Source organism: Bos javanicus, chromosome 18, assembly GCF_032452875.1.
Source record: "Bos javanicus breed banteng chromosome 18, ARS-OSU_banteng_1.0, whole genome shotgun sequence".
NCBI classification, from domain to species: domain Eukaryota; kingdom Metazoa; phylum Chordata; class Mammalia; order Artiodactyla; family Bovidae; genus Bos; species Bos javanicus.
In genome coordinates this window covers 3,146,966-3,166,905 of record NC_083885.1, presented here as the reverse complement: position 1 = coordinate 3,166,905, position 19,940 = coordinate 3,146,966, and the positions used below count along the sequence as shown (strand labels likewise).

The following is a 19,940-nucleotide window of genomic DNA, read 5'->3' as shown; positions in this document are numbered from 1 at the left end:
TATTCTCACACACCATCAGCTTCCCGAGCCCCTTTGACTAATACGCACAGCGCCGGAAGTCGGATCTGACCCCACCTGGCTCCGCCCCCTAAGTGACTACAAAGGCCAGCGTGCACTGTGTGCCGCCTCTTAGTGATGTCACGTCCGCTGCGCCGCACACGCTCCGTCCGCCCCGTTCGACGGCGTGCGTCGTAGAGGTGGGAGGCGAGGGTCTCAGAGAGGGTCGGGGAGCTGAGGGCGCGCAAGTAAGGGGGTTTCTCGCGGCTTCTGGGTCAGGTTCTAGTGTCTGACTTTCCCAAGCTCCGTTTGTGTGGGGAGAGAACGTGAGAACAGTACCTCTCCCACCACGCGTCTGACGGTAAAAGGCGGCTCCTTTAGTGGAAATACCGCCCTCCCGGCGCGGAGAGCCCCCGCTGCGGGCGAGCGGGGAACGCGTGGCCGTGCTGCAGCGTCCTACAAAACCAAAGAGGGCAGGCACCCACCTAGTCCCGGCTGCAGGGGCCCGGAGTCTCCTGTTGACTGGACACCTTGGCCGTCCCGGTCCACTTGAGGGTGTTGAGCCGGGGGCTGAGGGAAGTAGGCTTCCCTTCCAACCCTTCGAAAAGAGCTTTTCGCCCCTGGCCCTAACTTTCTTTGAAAAGGAAGTGGTCTCTTCAGCATTTTTCAACTGTTAAAACATGCGATCTGTGGGCAGAAAAACTAACAACAATTATTCACGTTCTAGGAGAGAGTGGATTTGAATTTTAGTGGACTCAGTGTAGCAAAACGTGCTCGTTTCAACTACTGGGCACGCCCTTCCTGACAGCTCCGAGAATGTGATGATACAGTTCTGGGCTGCTGCTTCATAGAGTCAGCGTTTCTTCTGGCAAGTTCTGTCTTCCTTGGCTATTATGGTTTGTGTACCTATGATTTAATTTCAGGTGGGTACCAGAGTATCTGCCTTCATAAAGTATACTGCCTTCTGATGCTCCTCGCCCCCTCGAAATGAGAGGGAAATCTCTTCCAAACGGAGGATTCAAGGCTTGCCCATGCTTTTCTTTTGTTCCAGCAAATACAAGATTTATGCTGCGAAAGCTCCCTGGCGATCTAGAGGTTAGGATCCGCTTTTTTTCCTGCAGTGGTCCGGTTTCAATCCCTACTTAGGGAACTTGTGGTTGTGGTTTAGTCACTAAGTCGTGTCCGACTCCTGCGACCCCATGGACTGTAGATCTCCAGGCTCCTCTGTCCGTGGGATTTTCCAAGCAAGAATACTGGAGTCGGTTTGAGCTAAGACCCAGAAAACCAGCCTGTGGGGCAAAGAAAAACTTATGCTGGTTCTCTGACATAAATCACAGTTTTTGTCAGTTCCAGCCAGATTCTTAATTTAAAGCACTATGATCTGATGATGTACTATGACCATTTATTGAAATAACAACCCCACACATCAGAACAGTTAAATGATAAACTGAAGCATATTATAATTTTTAAAAGTTTGGTCAAAAACCAATTCCAATTGGGCAGCACCAAAGCAAGTAGTTAGGAGCCCTCTGCAGACAGGAGGCAGGGTAGATTGTTGTAGAAAAAGTGCAGAAACAAAAGAAGAAATCATTTGATTGGCTACAGCTGGAAGCCTAGCTGACGGCTGTTGGTTGGTTGTCCTTAGCAGTTTTGATATGTTGGAGAAGGCAATGGCACCCCACTCCAGTACTCTTGCCTGGAAAAATCCCATGGACGGAGGAACCTGGAAGGCTGCAGTCCATGGGGTCGCTGAGGGTCGGACACGGCTGAGCAAATTCACTTTCACTTTTCACTTTCATGCATTGGAGAAGGAAATGGCAACCCACTCCAGTACTCTTACCTGGAGAATCCCAGGGACGGGGGAGCCTGGTGGGCTGGCGTCTATGAGGTCGCACAGAGTCGGACACGACTAAAGTGACTTAGCAGCAGCAGCAGCAGCAACCTTAAGGCATTTACACACTTAGATCTTGGTTTGCTTAAATAGGCCAACACAGCATTAGAGACTCATCAATCTAATTGTCTCCTTGTTTTATTAATTTAACAGTGCAAAGAGCTTATTGTGGAAAAAGCGGTTGTCTGGTATATGCCTTGAGGTTCAGTGGAGCCCTTTTTGTTTGTTTGGTGACACATTTGGCTTTACCCATCACCTTATGATCTTATTTTTTCCTAAGAAGCTTTTCATACATTTCAGTGGCCAAATGAGGTCACTGAGTGAGCACTGATAGAGTCAACAATGAGAAGAGTGTCAAGGGAAGTATTCTAGGCCTCTTTTAGGTCTACTTCATGGTCTCTTATTCATGGCTTTACGTATCCATCACAGATCCACTATCTGTGAGGGAGCTCAAGGCAAATGAATCAGGAAATTCAAATGTTCTTACTTGTAGTATTAACCTCAATTGATGTAATTATGCTGGACACTGTGCCAACTTTTTGTAAATATTATTTAAGCCTCACAGCAACTCCAGTGGATTAAATACTATTGTCTCTTTTATCAGATGACACAGAAAGGTTAAGTAATCTACCCAATATCTCATAGTCAATTTGTAGCAAAACCAGGATTAGAATCCAGAAAGGGTAACTCCAAAACCCTCAATCTGAGAAGCAGAACTGCTGTCTCACTTGAGTGGTGAGAAACCACTGGGCTCTGTCACTTTCCTCTGCATCATAAAAGGTTGTGGAAGATTAAAATGGTGCTTTCCTGATGGGGGCGGAGGCTTACTAGACAGAGGATAAAGAACCTCTCTGCTGTGAGGGAAAGAAAAGTAAAATGTCTGGGGAAAAAGGATAGAAAAGAAGACCTTTATCCCCAGAAAGATGAACTCTGTGTGGTGAGGGTCTTTCTGAAGCAAGCTGAGGTCTGCAGCCCTTTACGTGCTATTTCCAAATGAAAAGTGGAATACCAACAATATTTCCCTCCTATGCTTTCATTCTGAGTATTGGGCTCAGATTCATTAGAAACATGTCATATATCCAACATTAGAAAAAAAAAAAAAACATCTTGAAGAAATAATGTATCTTCTGGGGTTATGAGATTTGAGACTTTGTTGATCTTTCATTAATGATGAAAAGAAAGCAGAGGGGTAGTCAGAGAAGATGGTACACAGAGTTACAAACGGGGAGCCTCAGGAGGAACATGAAGGGGCTACCTGTGAACGCCTGCTGCAGCAGGGTGTGGGTTGCAGCATCTTGCCTTGGTTCTCCTCTCTGTCCTGACAGCTGTGGGTTTTGATCAGGGCCTGAGCACCATGTGGACCGCGGATGAGATTGCCCGGCTGTGTTACGAGCACTATGGGAGCAGGCTGCCCAAGCAAGGGAAGCCTGAGCCCAACCGTGAGTGGACGTTGCTCGCAGCCGTGGTGAAGATACAACCCACAGCTGACCAGGCCTGCGACCGCTCTGATGGACCAGTGCAAGGTGAGACCTTTTCTCCCTGAAACACTGTCTCTCCCAATAAGAGACACAGGGCTAGACAGGGGTGGTGGTGGCTGGGTATGATCCGAGATGCCAGGCACATTCTGCTGCTGCTGGCCAGGTGCTGCGGGACCTCTGGTGGCGGGAGATGGCTGTGCAGAAACCAGTCCTCAGCTGAGGCAGCCTGAGGGAGCCCTCTGGACGAACGTGCAGCGGGGTTGTTAAACTTGCCGACCATTCAGATTCTAAGAACTCATTTTATGATTTGCTTTTTTACCCCCTCAGTGACAAAGGAAGTTGTCTCAATGGGAACAGGAACCAAATGCATAGGCCAGTCCAAAATGAGGAAGAGCGGTAAGGCTGGGTGGGGTCTAAACAGGGCCTATTAGGGAGTTTTAGAAAATCGGTGTCTGTGTCACCTGTTTCTCTTCCCGGCAGAGCAAAGGGGCCGTATCACTAGGTGGCTGACCCTTCACTTGCTGCTGACTGTCACTCCAGTTGGAAGGACAGAACTCATTTAAAGAATGGAAATAAGTTTCAGAAGCAAAGGCCGCCAGGAACATCTTTCTGAGTGGATTGAAAGTTGGCCATTTATCTTCATGCTCAAACCAGAAGTTCCCTGAGTTTAGCTTTCCATAGTACATCTGAAGCCCTAGAAAGCAACCCTGAATTAAATGGAGATTTTGGCACAAGAAAGAGTAAGAAAATCCCGTAGAGGTCTGGCATCTTCACTTTCTGGATGCCAGTTAACAGAGTCCTCCCCCAGTTTGCTTTCCTCATCTCCTAGTTTTCCCAGGGATATGAGGACACTGATCCAGGACTACTATTGATTGAATTCAACGGACTTGTTTCACCATGGGCACAAGTATGGCACCAGGGTACAAAAGATCTGATTTGTCCTCCTGATTAAGATTTCCCTGTAAGTCAGGAGTTCTCAGCTAGGGCAGATTTGCCCCCCAGGAGACATTTGGCAATGTCTGGACACACACACACACACACACACCCATTTTCCATCACGAAATGTCACGAAATGTCAGTAGTTGAGGAAACCCTGCTGTAAATGCACACACACACACACCCATTTTCCATCCCGAAATGTCACGAAATGTCAGTAGTTGAAGAAACCCTGCTGTAAATACTGTGCCAATAATGATTGTACTGCTTTCTGGCAAAGCCCTCCAGGAGTTATGTGGCCAATCTGGGTGCTGGAGAAAACTGCCATGTTCTGCTTTCAGGAACCAGGGCCTGTCTAGGTTCCATATGTTTTCACTAGTGTCTTATCTTTGCTGCAGGTGACATCCTCAATGATAGCCATGCTGAGGTCATAGCCAGAAGGAGTTTCCAAAGGTAAAGCCACATCCCCCAAGAGCTTGATCTAGCATGGGTGGGGGCCCCAGAATTTGCATTTCTAATAAGCCCGCAGGTAATACTAATTATGTCAGCCTCTGAACTGTACTTAAAATACAGTTGATCTGGCCTAGACAGGGTTCTCATGCTTGAGTGTGCTTCAGAATCACCTGGAGGGTTTGTTAAAACCCAGATAGCTGGGCCCATCCCTAGGGGTTCTGAGTCAGCAGATCCAGGTGGAGCTTGAAAAGTTGCATTTCCATTTTTTTTTTTAATATTTACTTATTTGCCGTCTCGGGTCTTAGCTGCGGCCCGTGGCAGCTGTGTTGTGTCATACAGGATCTTTTCCACGTGGCGCGTGGACTCCAGCTGCAGCACGGAGTTGTGCCCTGGGGGCTTAGTTGCTCCACAGCACCTGGGGTCTTAGTTCCCTGACCAGGGATCGAACCCTAGTCCCCTGCATGGTAAGGCGGACGCTTAACCACTGGATCACCAGGGAAGTCCCAGAAGGTGCATTTCTAATAAATTCCAGCTGGTTCTGCTGGTTCATGGACCCCATTTTGAGAATCACTAGATCGTTCTCGTAATTCCAGGTCACTACCTGTTTCATTGGTCTCCAGTATCTCTTTCCTTCTTAGTAATCACCCCACCAGAGTCTCTCCCTTGACCACAGACATGGGTTGTTTGCTCTGGTAACGCCCCGCACCCCGCGTCCCATTAGGTACCTGCTCCATCAGCTCCACTTGGCAGCTGCCCTGAAGGAGGATAGCATCTTTCTCCCAGGATCTCAGAGAGGACTGTGGAAACTCAGACCAGACCTCTTGTTTGTGTTTTTCTCCAGCCATACACCCTGTAAGTATATTCAAATCTCTGGATTCATGTTACATTCATCTTTACTTCCTTATTGGTGTCTTATCCGTGAGTATGTTTCTCAAAATACACCCTCTTTAGCTAACACGTAGTTACAGCCAGTGAGAGTGCCTAATCACTTCTCTACCAAGGAAAGTGGAAGGCACGTCACTCACACTGGTATTCAGTTCTCAGTTCCCCATCAGGATCAGGAGACTTAAAGGTCCAAAACCAACCATAGGGCTTACAAGTCCAAAGCCCTGAGTTCTGTGGTGATTTATCCTGACACTCATGTCATTCATTCATTAAACACATCGGTTTCATTTAGTCGCTCAGTCGTGTCCAACCCTTTGTGACACCATGGACTGCAGCACGCTAGGCCTGCCTGTCCATCACCAACTCCTGGAGTTTACTCAAACTCATGTCCATCAAGTTGGTGATGCCATCCAACCATCTTATCCTCTGTTGTCCCCTTCTCCTGCCTTCAATCTTTCCCAGTGTCAGGGTCTTTTCCAATGAGTCAGTTCTTTGCATTAGGTGGCCAAAGTATTGGAGCTTCAGCATCAGTCCTTCCAATGAATATTTAGGACTGATTTCCTTTAGGAATGACTGGTTAGATCTCCTTGCAGTCCAAGGGACTCTCAAAAGTCTTCTCCAACACCACAGTTCAAAAGCATCAATTCTTTGGCGCTCAGCTTTCTTTATAGTCCAACTCTTACACCCATACATGACCACTGGAAAAACCGTAGCTTTTACTAAATGGACCTTTGTTAGCAAAGTAATGTCTCTGCTTTTTAATATGCTGTCTAGGTTGGTCATAACTTTTCTCCCAAGGGACAAGCATTTTTTAATTTCATGGCTGCAGTCACCATCTGCACTGATTCTGGAGCCCCCCAAAATAGTCTCTCACTGTTTTCATTGTTTCCCTATCTATTTGCCATGAAGTGATGGGACCAGATGCCATGATCTTAGTTTTCTGAATGTTGAGCTTTAAGCCAACTTTTTCACTCTCCACTTTCACTTTCATCAAGAGGCTTTTGAGTTCCTCTTCACTTTCTGCATAAGGGTGGTGTCATCTGCATATCTGAGGTTATTGATATTTCTCCTGGCAATCTTGATTCCAGCTTGTGCTTCATCCAGCCAGGCATTTTGCATGATGTACTCTACATATAAGATAAATAAGCAGGGTGACAGTATACAGCCTTGACGTACTCCTTTCCCCATTTGGAACCAGTCTGTTGTTCCATGTCCAGTTCTAACTGTTGCTTCTTGACCTGCATACAAATTTCTCAGGAGGCAGGTCAGATGGTCTGGTATTCCCATCTCTTTCAGAATTTTCCACAATTTGTTGTGATCCACACAGTCAAAGGCTTTGGCATAGTCAATAAAGAAGAAATAGATATTTTTTGGAACTCTTTTGCTTTTTCAGTGATCCAACAAATGTTGGAAATTTGATCTCTGTTTCTTCTGCCTTTTCTAAAACAAGCTTGAACATCTGGAAATTCATGGTTCACATACTGTTGAGGCCTGGCTTGGAGAATTTTGAACATTACTTTGCTAAGGAGTGAGATGAGTTCAATTGTGTGGTAGTTGAGCATTCTTTGGCATTGCCTTTCTTTGGGATTGAAATGAAAACTGACCTTTTCCAGTCCTGTGGCCACTGCTGAGGTTTCCAGATTTGCTGGCATATTGAGTGCAGCACTTTAACAGCATCATCTTTTAGGATTTAAAATAGCTCAACTGGAATTCCATCACCTCCACTAGCTTTGTTCATAGTGATGCTTTCCTAAGGCCCACTTGACTTCACATTCCAGGATATCTGGCTCTAGGTGAGTGATCACACCATCATGGTTATCTGGTCATGAAGATCTTTTTATACTGTGCTTCTGTGTATTCTTGCCACCTATTCATTAAACACATATTTTCTACTGTTTGTCAGGGAAGTGTGAAATATGGTTATATAGCAGTGAATAAGTCTAGTCCCTCGTTTACCCTTTAATTTTTCAGGAGATATAGACAGTCATGGTGAGTTAAGATAGATTTTGATCAATTAAAGGGATGTTCAGGTGCTGTAGTTGCATTAGGCAGGAAGACCAAACCTGGCCAAGGGGGGTCACCTCTATACTTTGTTTTTCTGTCTAGAAAACTGAGAATAATTTCTACCCTTGTAGACAACTCAGGAATGATAATAAAATTTTCTCACCCGAAAAATCTTGAAATAAGGAAATAAGATTGTCCCATGGGTATTACACTAATCACTCTTTAGAGACAATAACTAAAGATCATAATTCAAATTAAAAATATAATATAACTTTATGAGAGAACAGAAAAATGACATACAGAGAAAGGCAGGGCTCATCCATACTCTGTTCTTAGCAATGTCTTTGGACCAAGGCACTCAAGAACCAAAGGATGTTTCTTAACTCAGTGTTTCTCAAACTGTAATATATATAATATGCGCCCCAAGAACTTGTTAAACTGAACATTCAAATACAGCAGCTCTGGAGTGGATCTGGAGGCCTTCCTTTCTAACCAGCTCCCTGGTGATGCCAGGAGTCTTGGCCTGTGGATCCCGCTTTGCCCAGCCAGGGCCTGGTTGATCCCAGCAGCAGGTGTAGCATTCTTGTGGAGAGAGAGATCTGGAGATTACAGCTAGCCTGACCACCTAATCAAACAACGAAAATCAGTGGTCCACAGGCTGGTACTGCTCTGTGAGAGAGCACTGCTCCACGGTCACACGAGAAAACTCAGGACTGTTCAGTGAGTTTTTAGAAAGCTAATTTCTTTCCATTTTAAGCTTATGAGATCTTTATGTATTTTTAAATTAATGATAAATAAGCTTTTTAAAGATCTTACTTGATGAAATATAAAATTGACAACACCCTATTGATCTTAAAATCTTGTGGAGATTTTACAGGTCTGTGAAATCAAAATCTGGAACTGCTGATCTAACTCCCTGGGTCATGGGCAATCTTTTACAGTGGGACATTCCCACTGGGGGAAGAGAGAACACTAGAGAATGTGACGGTCTGGCTCACTTGGCATTTATTCCTCATTACTAACTGTTAAGTTGGTGCCTGGGTTGGCTACTTCAGACTTGTGCATTTGAGTTGTGTTAGCATGAGTCGGACTCCCGAGTTCATACATTGGTCCAGATCAAATCTCTGAGCCTTCGGAGTGGGAGGTGGGCCCTGGAGAATTCTTCAAAGTCACTGTCACCTTGTGAGGTCTCTGGAGGCCTGCCAGCCAGCCTCTCTGGCAACACTCCCAGTTCTGCATCTCTTGCCTCTCCCACTCTTAGGTTATATAGACCACAGATGTATTATGTACACACTTCAGAAAAGCGGTACACATTAGTGTTTGAAGAATCTCCCTCTCTTGGGAAAGCTATGCTTTTTACTGACCTCTGGTTTTCTTTGGTTCAATGTAAACACAGAGTAAGTCAGAAATCTCTGAACCAGCACAGGGAAATACCAGTTATGCAAGTCTTTACTGAGAGGATATGCAAGATGGGTAAATTATAAGCATTATTTGCCGAACTTGTTTAACCATGAAATCAACCCTCCGCTTTTATTTTCCAAGGCATCTTGGGGATAACACTCCACAAAATGCACTTGGGAAACCGTGCTCGTTCTAAACCAGGGGTTCCCAACTCAGGACAATTTGATCCCCAAGGGATGCTTGGCAGTATCTGTAGACATTTTGGTGGTCAGACTCAGGGGTACTCTCAGTATTTAGGAGGCAGAAACCAGAGAGACTGCTAAACATCCTGTAATATATAGAACAAGCCCCCATGGCAAAGAATTGTCTGGCCCCAAATGTCCGTGTGGAGGTTGAGAAAGCTTGGTCTAATCTAGTGTTTCCAAAACGTCCTGGGATCTTTGTTAAATGGTTCAATTCCTTCCACTGAGAGATTCTAGCTCACTAGGTCTAGGATAGGGTCATCAGTGAGAACCCCAGAGAATTGTTATAAGGGAAATTTGGCCAAGTGTTCTTAATTCATCTCAGGTCAGCTGGGAGAAGAGTATTAAACTTCATTTAAAGCAGTCGTTCTCAAACTCAAGGTTGTATCAGAATCACATGGAGAGCTTATTAAAACAGACTGCTAGGTACCACCTCAAGAGTTTCTGATTCAACAGGTCTACCATGGGTCCCAAGATTTGGCATTTCTAACAGGTTCACAAGGGATGCTCATGCAGCTGGTCTAGGGGCCTCACTTTGGGAACAACTGGTTTAAGGGATTTCTTCTCCTGCAGGTGGGGATGCCTCCATCATTCCAATGCTTGAGTTTGAAGATCAGCCTTGCTGTCCTGTCAGTAGAGATTGGGCCAGTAACCCATCAGTAGAAACTAGTGATAACCTAGAAGCGCCTGAAGATAAAAGGAAATGTGAAGACCCAGAGAGTCCTGTGACTAAAAAAATGAGGCTGGAGCCCAGGACTCCTGGTGGTACAGCTCACCGTTGGAGTTTTGGCAGTCAGGAAAGGGGCCCAAATCCACCAAATGTCAGCAGCTCGAATCTCACGGCAGAGGAACTGGCCAGTGTCACTGGAATGACCCCTAGTGGTGCCCAAGTGGTGGACGTTTACAGAACTGGAGCCAAGTGTGTGCCTGGAGAAGCTGGAGACTCGGGGCAGCCTGGTGCTGCATATCACCGGGTGGGGCTGCTCCGAGTGAAGCCAGGCCGGGGGGACAGGACTCGCTCCATGTCCTGCAGTGACAAGCTGGCACGGTGGAACATCCTTGGATGCCAGGGGGCACTGCTGATGCACTTCTTAGAAGAACCCATCTATCTGTCAGCTGTGGTCATTGGAAAGTGCCCCTACAGCCAGGAGGCCATGCAGAGAGCACTGATCAGGAGGTGAGAGGGCAGGGGGGCCGTCTTGCCAAGAAACGGTCTAGGGCTGTGTCCACGGGGCCTTGAACCTGGGTACAGACGTAGAAAAAGTTAGGGTTTGTCCTGAGGGAATGACTAAGAAACTGCTCAAATGTTCATTTTGTGTACACTAAGAAAAGAAAAGGAAACCACAGAAGTGGCCAGCTATAGAAGATTGTGACTGTGTTTTGCAACTAATACTGATGAGAATTAAACATGGAAAAATGCTCATAATGTTTAAAGAGCAATTTAGAAGGTAAGATGAGTTCATTTCAGTCTTAAAGTATATTATGTCCATAGGAAAAAAAATTATAGAAAGATATATACCAAGGTATTAATATGATTACCTCTGAGTTGTGGTATTATGGGTGATTTTTTTTTCTTCTTTATGATTACTCTTTTTTTTTTTTTTTTGCAGTGCACATAGTTTGCTGTTGTTATGTTTAAGGACACTCAAACATTAGTGTTAATTTTTTAAAAAGAAAAAGATGAAGGATGACCACCCAAGTGTGATCTCCCTAAAGAAGGGCAGCCACGCCTGATGCCTGCCATAGTACCGAGGGCAGAATACGACCAGGGCCTGGGGAAACCTGGGCGCTCTTGTCAAACGCACTCTCCTAAAGCCAGCTCTTGGGAGCAGTGCCAGGATATGACGCACTAATTCCACTCCCACGTACATATCCAAAAGGAATAAGGACACGCATCTACATAAAGGCTGTGCATGAGTGTTCAGAGCAATGCTAGTCATAATACCCTAAAAGTGAAACCACCCAGATGTCCATCAGCTGCTCAATGGATCAGTCAAAGATGGTAGCTCCCTATAGTGGAATGTTAGCCTCAAAAAGGGATGGAGTCTGATACATGTCACAGCACGGATGAACCTTGAAAACCTTATGCCAGATGGAAAAAGCCACACGTATGATTTCATGGATTGAAATGTCCGAAGTAGGCAAACCAGAGAAGGTAGATTCATGGGTGCCAGGGGCTGGAGAAGGAGACAAGGAGTTACTGCTGTTAAGGAGTGACTGGGATTTCTCTTGGGGTGACGGAAATGTTAGATTTCGGTGCTTGCTGCACAACTCTGTGACTAAAAGCGCTGAATTATAACTTGAAATGGGTGAATTTTATGGTATATAAACTTACACAAATAAAGATGCTAAGGGGGAAAAAAGGCAATCCTAGGCACGGTGCCCAAGGCATTTTCTCTGTTTTCCATGTTTTCTTGATTCTGAGACTATAAGTTGCTGTCTACTCAGTTCTAGACCCACTTCATGTTGGCATCTACTTTGTGTGAAATAGAAAAAAATGAAGTTTTATATTATAGAATAATTATGGTTTCTGGTATATTTGAATGACTCCTTAGGAAGCTACTGCCAACAGGTTAATATTTCTGCTTAAGGTCTTCAAATCTTTCAAACCCATTACAAGGAACAGAGTTTGGTGCTACTGAAGTCCCTGAGGGACGGCGGTAAGTTCCTAGCTTCACTTCAGAGTGATGGAAGTGATTTTCCCGCATTCATAAGGCTCAGAGGATCTAGGTTCTGTTCTGTCACTACCTCCTATACCATCCCCATAAATAAACAAATGCACACACCTTCTAAAGCTTTTGCCTCTTGCTAAGACGTGGGTGGTGATGTGGTGCACAGCCCTAGATATTCTCTCTGTCGAGGAGTGAGCCAAATTTCATGCATTTTCCCTCACATTTAGGTGTCAGAACGTTTCGGCTCTGCCAGAAGGCTTTGGAGTTCAAGAAGTGAAAATACAGCAGTCAGATTTACTGTTTGAACAGAGCCGCCGTGCAGTGCAGACGAGAAAGGCTGACAGCCCAGGCCGACTTGTTCCTTGTGGGGCAGGTGAGGGGTCCAGGTTCCACTTGCTCTGGAGTCCCCTGTCCCCAGACTGTAGAGTGGCCTGGGAGACACTGCATCCTCCCAGCCTGGGGTAGCACTTTCCCACACAAGTTGTCAATAATGTGGGCTCAGGAGACACCCACAGTGGGTCAGGATCATGCTGTGTGACCCTGGGCACCTTGTTCTCTCTTAGCCTCAGTTTCTTCATCTTCAGATAAGAATTTGTCATTTATTAGTCAGGGTTGTTATGAGGAATAAATGAGAGATTTTTTTTTCATGCATTTGCTGTGTGTCCAGCATATAATAAATGTTTTAACGATTGTTAGCCCTGATGGTGATGATGATGAAGAATCATGAGCTACTTTATACTCTTATACTCCGGAGGGCAGGCGTCAGAGTGATAGCCACTGTCTCTGACATCATATCCAACTCTCACGGGTCTGCAGTGGTCGGGAAATATTCTTACTAAAATACCTCTGACATTTACAGAAAACTGAACACCTTTAACCCCAGAATCTTACCTTTTCCTAGCCATCAGCTGGAGTGCAGTGCCTGAGCAGCCCCTTGATGTCACCGCCAATGGCTTTCCCCAGGGGACAACAAAGAAAGGAATCGGACGCCTTCAGGCCAGGTACAGGGTACTGGGGCAGCGGTGGTGGCAGTGTGTTCACACCTCACCACCCTCCGATTCCAGAACATTTCCATCCCCACAGAAAGAGCCCCCACACCCATGAGCAGTCCCTCCCCTCCATTCTCTCGCCCTTGGCGCCCACCGGTCTACTTTCTGTTTTTATGGATTTACCTGTTCTTGACTTTTTTCTGCACGAAATCACACAATATGTGGCTTCTTTCACTTAACATGAGGTTTTCAAGCTTCATCCATGTTGTATCATGTGTCACTCCTTCATTGCTTTATTCCATCATATGGATATACCAGTTTGGAGAGGGGCGCTGGTGTTTTTAACTTTTTTTTTTTTGGCTGCACAACTTGTAAGATCTCACTTCCCTGACTGGGGATCAAACCCTTGCCCCTGCAGTGGAAATGCAGAGTCCCACCCGCCGGACCGCCAGGGAATTCCCTGGGTATACCGGGTTTTTAATCTGGTCCATTGATGGTTATTTTACTTTGGGGGTATTCTGAATAATAATTCTGCTCTCAACATTCAGAATGCAAGCTTTTGGGTGGACATTTGTTTTCAATTCTCTTGCGTATACTTGGAGTGGGATTGCTGGGTCATGGGATAACTTTATGTTTAACTTTTTGAGGAACTGCCAGACTGTTTACATAATAGCTGCAACATTTTAGACTTCTATCAGCAGTATATGAGAATTTCATTTATCCCACATCCTTTTCAACACTTGTTTTTATCTGTCTTTTATTATAACCATTGAATGTGAAGTTCTGTTTCATTGTGGATTTGATTTGCATTTCCCTAGTAACTAATGATGTTGAGCATCTTTTCCTGTATAGCCAATTGTATATCTTCTTTAAAGAAATATCTATTCAGATCTTTTGCCCACTTTTAAAATCAGCTTGTCTTTTTATTGTTGATTTGCAAGATTTCCTTGTATATTCTGGGTATGAACCCTTTATCAGATATATATTTCAAATATTTTCTCTAATTCTGTGGATTGTCTTTCATTTTTTTTAAGTGTTCTTTAAAGCAGAAAAGTGTTCTATTTTGAGGAAGTCCATCTTATCTATTTTTTTATTTCATGGTTTGTGCTTTTAGTGGCATATGTAAAAATCTGTAGTCTAATCCAAGGTCACAAATATTTACCTAGTATTTTCTTCTCATAGTTTTAGCTTTTATGTTTAGGACTTTGATCTATTTTAATTTAGTTTTTATAAGGTATGAGGTAGGGATCCAACTTTATTTTGCATGTGGATATCCTTATCCCAGCATCATTTCTTGGAAAAGCTATTCTTTCCTCTTGTTGTTCAGTTGCTCAGTCGTGTCTGACTCTTTGCAACCCACGGACTGCAGCACAACTGGTGTCCCTGTCCTTCGTCATCTCCCAGAGCTTGCTCAAAGTCATGTCCATCAAGTCGGTGATGCCATCCAACCATCTCATCCTCTGTCATCCCCTTCTCCTCCTGCCTTCTATCTTTCCCAGCACCAGGGTCGTTTCCAGAGAATCAGCTTTTCCCATCAGGTGGCCAAAGTATTGGAGCTTCAGCTTCAGTAGCAGTCCTTCCAATGTATATTCAGGGTTGATTTTTTTTAGGATTGACTGGTTAGATCTCCTTACAGTCCAGGGGACTCTCAGGAGTCGTCTCTAACACCACAGTTTAAAAGCATCAATTCTTCAACGTTCAGCCTTCTTCTTTGCCCTGGAAGATTTTGAACACTTTCTTGGGTCTTACCACAAGAAATCTGGTTTAGTAGAACAAGGCTGGAACCCAAGAATCATTTATGAAGCTTCACAGTGATTAGACTGGCAAGAAAAGTGCCATAAATACAAGACTTTGCATCTTCAAATTGACTTTTATTGAAATGTGGAGCATGTGATACGCTGGACATGAGACTTGGGTATCATGCCTGTGTGTTTGGAGGTTCATGTATCTGCCTTATTGGTTCTTCTTTTGTTAAATGTTCATCTTGGCCACTCTGCTTTTCACTCCCAGTGAACCACAGAGGGTCTGCAGTAACCCAAGGGTGGACGGGGCTGTGGGCTAGTAGCCTCTCCATCAGGGTCTTTCCGTCTGTCTGGACTGAGCTGCTGCTGAGTGACTGTTGTCAGACTCCCACAGTTTAAAAGTAGTTCTTTTCCCTTTAAGTGGCTCTTCCATGTCTTTTTTATGCCCCCTTATAAAGAGTTGTATTGTAATGAAAGTTCACAGGTGGATTTGTTTCTTTTCTTTTTGACATGCTTATTTGTCTCCCTCAACGGAAACAATAATAACAACTTACATCCTTTCAGACTTAAAAAAAAAAAGTTTTTTTCTCACAAACACTAACAAGGGTTCAGACTCCTATCAGGAGATCTGGCCTGTCTCTTATATTCAAGCTATTGAATCGAGTAGTGTTTACAGAATTTTTGTTGTTGTTGTTTTGTTTTTAGGGATAGAGATTTTTTTGCAGTTTTTCTCAAGGACCTCCCAGCTTCAGGCCAAGGTCTGCATCTCTCAGGGGATCAGCCCTTAACCACAGACCAGGATGTGTGAGCAGAGCAGGTCAGGAGAGCCAGGGAGCACACTTCCTGCCGAGTCCTGCCTTTGCAGGCAGTGACAGACTAGCCGCAACCCATGCTGGCCCCACCCTCCTGCCTGGGGCTTCAGTCCATTGCTTTGCTGAGGTCTAAATGCTCTTACTCTTGCCTGGGAAATCCCACGGACGGAGGAGCCTGGTAGGCTGCAGTCCATGGGGTCGCGAAGAGTTGGACACAACTGTGCGACTTTACTTTCACTTTTCCCTTTCATGCATTGGAGAAGGAAATGGCAACCCACTCCAGTGTTCTTGCCTGGAGAATCTCATGGACAGCGGAGCCTAGTGGGCTTCCTTCTATGGGGTCGCACGGAGTCGAACACGACTGATGCGACTTAGCAGCAGCAGCAGCAGCAAATGCTCTTCACTGTGAACCCACACCATCTTTTACCTTAAAAACTTACCTTACCACTGCTTTCTGGCTCAAAATTACCATCTTTTCTCCAGATTCCTAAAGTGCTGTTTTCCAGCTTGTCCCAATATGTCACTGTTTTCTGTGTGATTGGGAGTGCCCCTTTTCTCACCCTGGCTCTGTCTCCAGTTACCCAGGTGTCTTTGAACAAGTCTGTTAGCCCTCTGGGCCTCAGTTCAGTTCAGTTCAGTCTTGTCCGACCCTTTGGGACCCCATGGACTCCAGCACACCAGGCTTTTCTGTCCTTCACCAGTTCCCGGAGCTTGCTCAAACTCGTGTCCATCAAGTCGGTGATGCCATCCAACCATCTCATCCTCTGTCATCCCCTTCTTCAGTCTTTCTTAGCGTCAGGGTCTTTTTCAGTGAGTCAGTTCTTCTCATCAGGTGGCCAAAGTATTGGAGTTTCAGCTTCAGTATCAGTTCTTCCAATGAATATTCAGGACTCATCTCCTTTAGGATGGACTGGTTGGATCTCCTTGCAGTCCAAGGAGCTATCCAGAGCCTTCTCCAGCACCATAGTTCAAAAGCATCAATTCTTCAGCGCTCAGCTTTCTTTATCGTTCAACTCTGACATCCATACATGACTCCTGGAAAAACCGTAGCTTTGACTAGACGGACCTTTGTTGGCAAAGTGATGTCTCAGTGTGTAGAAATGTCTCAGTGTGTTCATATCTGTATGAACCTTGGTGTGTTCATATCTATAAGACAGATATGGCCTCATAAGACTGAGGCCTCAGAGTAAGGGCCTCAGTATGTTCATATCTGTAAGACGAGGAATACTGGAGAAGGCAATCTGAGGCTTCTGTCGTATTGTGGATGTCTCTCCATTTAGAAGGCAGACTTGATACAGAAGGAAGTTCATGGTGGAAAGAGCAGAAGCTCTGCAGTTCAAGAGACTGATGTTTAATTCCAGGCTCCTTTCCCCCCAGTAATTGAGCAAATTACTTTACCTCTCTGAGCCCCAGTTTCCTCAACAATAAAACAAGGGTAACTCCGAGTATCTATCACCCAGGAATGTGAAAATTGAGAGAGAGTGCCTCTAACATGGTGCAGGGCTTTCAGTAGACATCTTGTTAAGATAGATGCCCCCTTCAGTCATCAAATGAAGCTGCATGTTACGTTTGAAAGAATCAGTTGCTTTAATTCTAAAGACTGACCACTGCAGGGGAGAGAGGGTTTCCTCACTTTTCATTCCCGAGTGCCCTCCTGGGACCTCCATGTTTTAGAACAATCTGGAATACGAACTCAAGACTTCCAGGATGTTAGAAGCATTTAAAATTCTAGTGCAATACTCAAAGGTAATATTTTTTATACCTTTTTTAAATTAATTTTTATTGGAGTACAGTTGTTTTACAATGTTGCGTTCATTTCTGCTGTACAGCAAAGTGAATCAGTTATAGATATGCAAGTGTTCCCTCTTTTTTAGACTTCCTTCCCATTTAGGTCGCCACAGAGCATTGAGGAGAGGTCCCCGCGCTGGACAGCACGTTCTCATCACTTTATACATTTGTTGTTGTTTAGCTGCTAAGTCATGTCCGACTCTTTTGTGACCCCGTGGACTGTAGCCCACTAGGCTCCTCTGTCCTTGGGATTTCCCAGGCAAGAATGCTGGAGTGGGTTGCCATTTCCCTCTCCATTTTTATACATAGTAGTGTATATACGTCAATCCCAATCTCCCAATTGATTCCACGCCTCCCTTCCCCGTCTTGGTATCCATAAGTTTGTTTTCTCTATATCTGTGTCTTTATTTCTGGTTTGCAGATAAACTCATCTGTACTCATCTCTCATTCTTCTAGATTCCATATGTAAGCAGTATTATACAATATTTGTTTTTCTCTTTCTGACTTACTTCACTCTGTATGACAGTTTCTTAGTCTACCCATGTCTCTGCAGGTAGCACCATTTCATTCCTTTTTATGGCTGAGTAATACTCCATTATATATATGTACCACGTCTTTATCCATTCCTCTGTCGATGAACATTTAGAGTGCTTCCATGTCCTGGCTGTTGTAAACAGTGCTGCAGTGAACATTGTGTGTGTGTGGGGGGGGGGGGGGGTGTCTTTTTGAATTATGGTTTTCTCTGGCTATATGCCCAGGAGTAGGATTGCTAGATCATATGGTAGTCCTGCTTTCAGTTTTTTGAGAAACCTCTAAACTGTTCTCCATAGTGACTATATCAGTTTACATCCCACCAACAGTATAGGAGGGTGCCCTTTTTTCCACATCCTCTCCAGCATTTATTGCTTGTAGATTTTTTGATGATGAAAGAACGCTCAAACTGCCGTGCATTTGCACTCATCTCACACGCTAGTAAGGTAATGCTCAAAGTTCTCCAAGCCAGGCTTCAGCAATATGTGAACCGTGAACTTCCTGATGTTCAAGCTGGTTTTAGAAAAGGCAGAGGAACCAGAAATCAAATTGCCAACACCTGCTGGATCATAGAAAAAGCAAGAGAGTTCCAGAAAAACATCTATTTCTGCTTTATTGACTATGCCAAAGCCTTTGACTGTGTGGATCACAAGAAACTGTGGAAAATCCTGAAAGAGATGGGAATACCAGACTACCTGATCTGCCTCTTGAGAAATTTGTATGCAGGTCAGGAAGCAACAGTTAGAACTGGACATGGAAGAACAGACTGGTTCCAAATAGGAAAAGGAGTTCGTCAAGGCTGTATATTGTCACCCTATTTATTTACTTATATGCAGAGTACATCATGAGAAACGCTGGACTGGAAGAAACACAACTGGAATCAAGATTGCTGGGAGAAATATCAATAACCTCAGATATGCAGATGACACCACCCTTATGACAGAAAGTGAAGAAGAACTCAAAAGCCTCTTGATGAAAGTGAAAGTGAAGAGTGAAAAAGTTGGCTTAAGGCTCAACATTCAGAAAACGAAGATCATGGCATCCAGTCCCACCACTTCATGGGAAATAGATGGGGAAACAGTGTCAGACTTTATTTTTCTGGGCTCCAAAATCACTGCAGATGGTGACTGCAGCCATGAAATTAAAAGACGCTTACTCCTTGGGAGGAAAGTTATGACCAACCTAGATAGCATGTTCAAAAGCAGAGACATTACTTTGCCAACAAAGGTTTGTCTAGTCAAGGCTATGGTTTTTCCTGTGGTCATGTATGGATGTGAGAGTTGGACTGTGAAGAAGGCTGAGCGCAGAAGAATTGATGCTTTTGAACTGTGGTGTTGGAGAAGACTCTTGAGAGTCCCTTGGACTGCAAGGAGATCCAAGCAGTCCATTCTGAAGGATATCAGCCCTGGGATTTCTTTGGAAGGAATGATGCTAAAGCTGAAACTCCAGTACTTTGGCCACCTCATGCTTAGAGTTGACTCATTGGAAAAGACTCTGATGCTGGGAGGGATTGGGGGCAGGAGGAGAAGGCGACGACAGAGGATGAGATGGCTGGATGGCTTCACTGACTCAATGGACGTGAGTCTGAGTGAACTCCGGGAGTTGGTGATGGACAGGGAGGCCTGGCGTGCTGTGATTCATGGGGTCGCAAAGAGTCGGACACGACTGAGCGACTGATCTGATCTGATCTGATTCTGATTGGTGTGAGGTGGCACCTCATTGTAATTTTGATTTGCATCTCTCTAGTAATTAATGATGTTGAGCAGTTTTTTCATGTGTTTGTTGGCTGTCTCTGATGGCCAAGAAACACTTGAAAAGGTAGTATTTATGTTTTTGTGTTTATTGCGAACAAGGAGATAATAACAGGAATCAGATAAAGGACCCTCATTTTCCAGAAGCTTAATTTTACTGTTTGCCCCAAAGTGGCAAATCCTTTTAAATTCTCTTTGCTCTGAAGAGGCATATCCTCTTTCCATCCCACATGAGCTGCCACAGCATCCTGAGAGATCATGACATGGCTCATTGGATTAAAAAAGAGAAGGATAAGAGAGTGAACAAACAAAGTGTGTCCAAGTGCATTAGAATAAAGATAGGCCTAGGTTGAATGTGAATGTGTGAT

General features: G+C 44.7%; 1 protein-coding gene across 17 annotated transcripts in view; it reads left to right on the top strand.

The window, feature by feature from the left end:
- Window positions 1-110: 110 nt before the first annotated feature.
- The window catches only part of ADAT1 (adenosine deaminase tRNA specific 1), a 48,704-nt gene continuing 28,874 nt past the window's right edge, over window positions 111-19,940 (top strand). For 9 of the 17 annotated variants that reach the window (XM_061386783.1, XM_061386772.1, XM_061386774.1 and 6 more), the window contains exons 1-8: window positions 204-1,092; window positions 3,231-3,411; window positions 3,694-3,762; window positions 4,701-4,755; window positions 5,477-5,607; window positions 9,861-10,464; window positions 12,187-12,332; window positions 12,861-12,960. In XM_061386783.1, the coding sequence (XP_061242767.1) occupies window positions 985-1,092; window positions 3,231-3,411; window positions 3,694-3,762; window positions 4,701-4,755; window positions 5,477-5,607; window positions 9,861-10,464; window positions 12,187-12,332; window positions 12,861-12,960 (1,394 nt within the window). In that variant the 5' untranslated portion in view covers window positions 204-984. The other 8 variants (XM_061386767.1, XM_061386775.1, XM_061386780.1 and 5 more) reach the window with 8 other exon arrangements.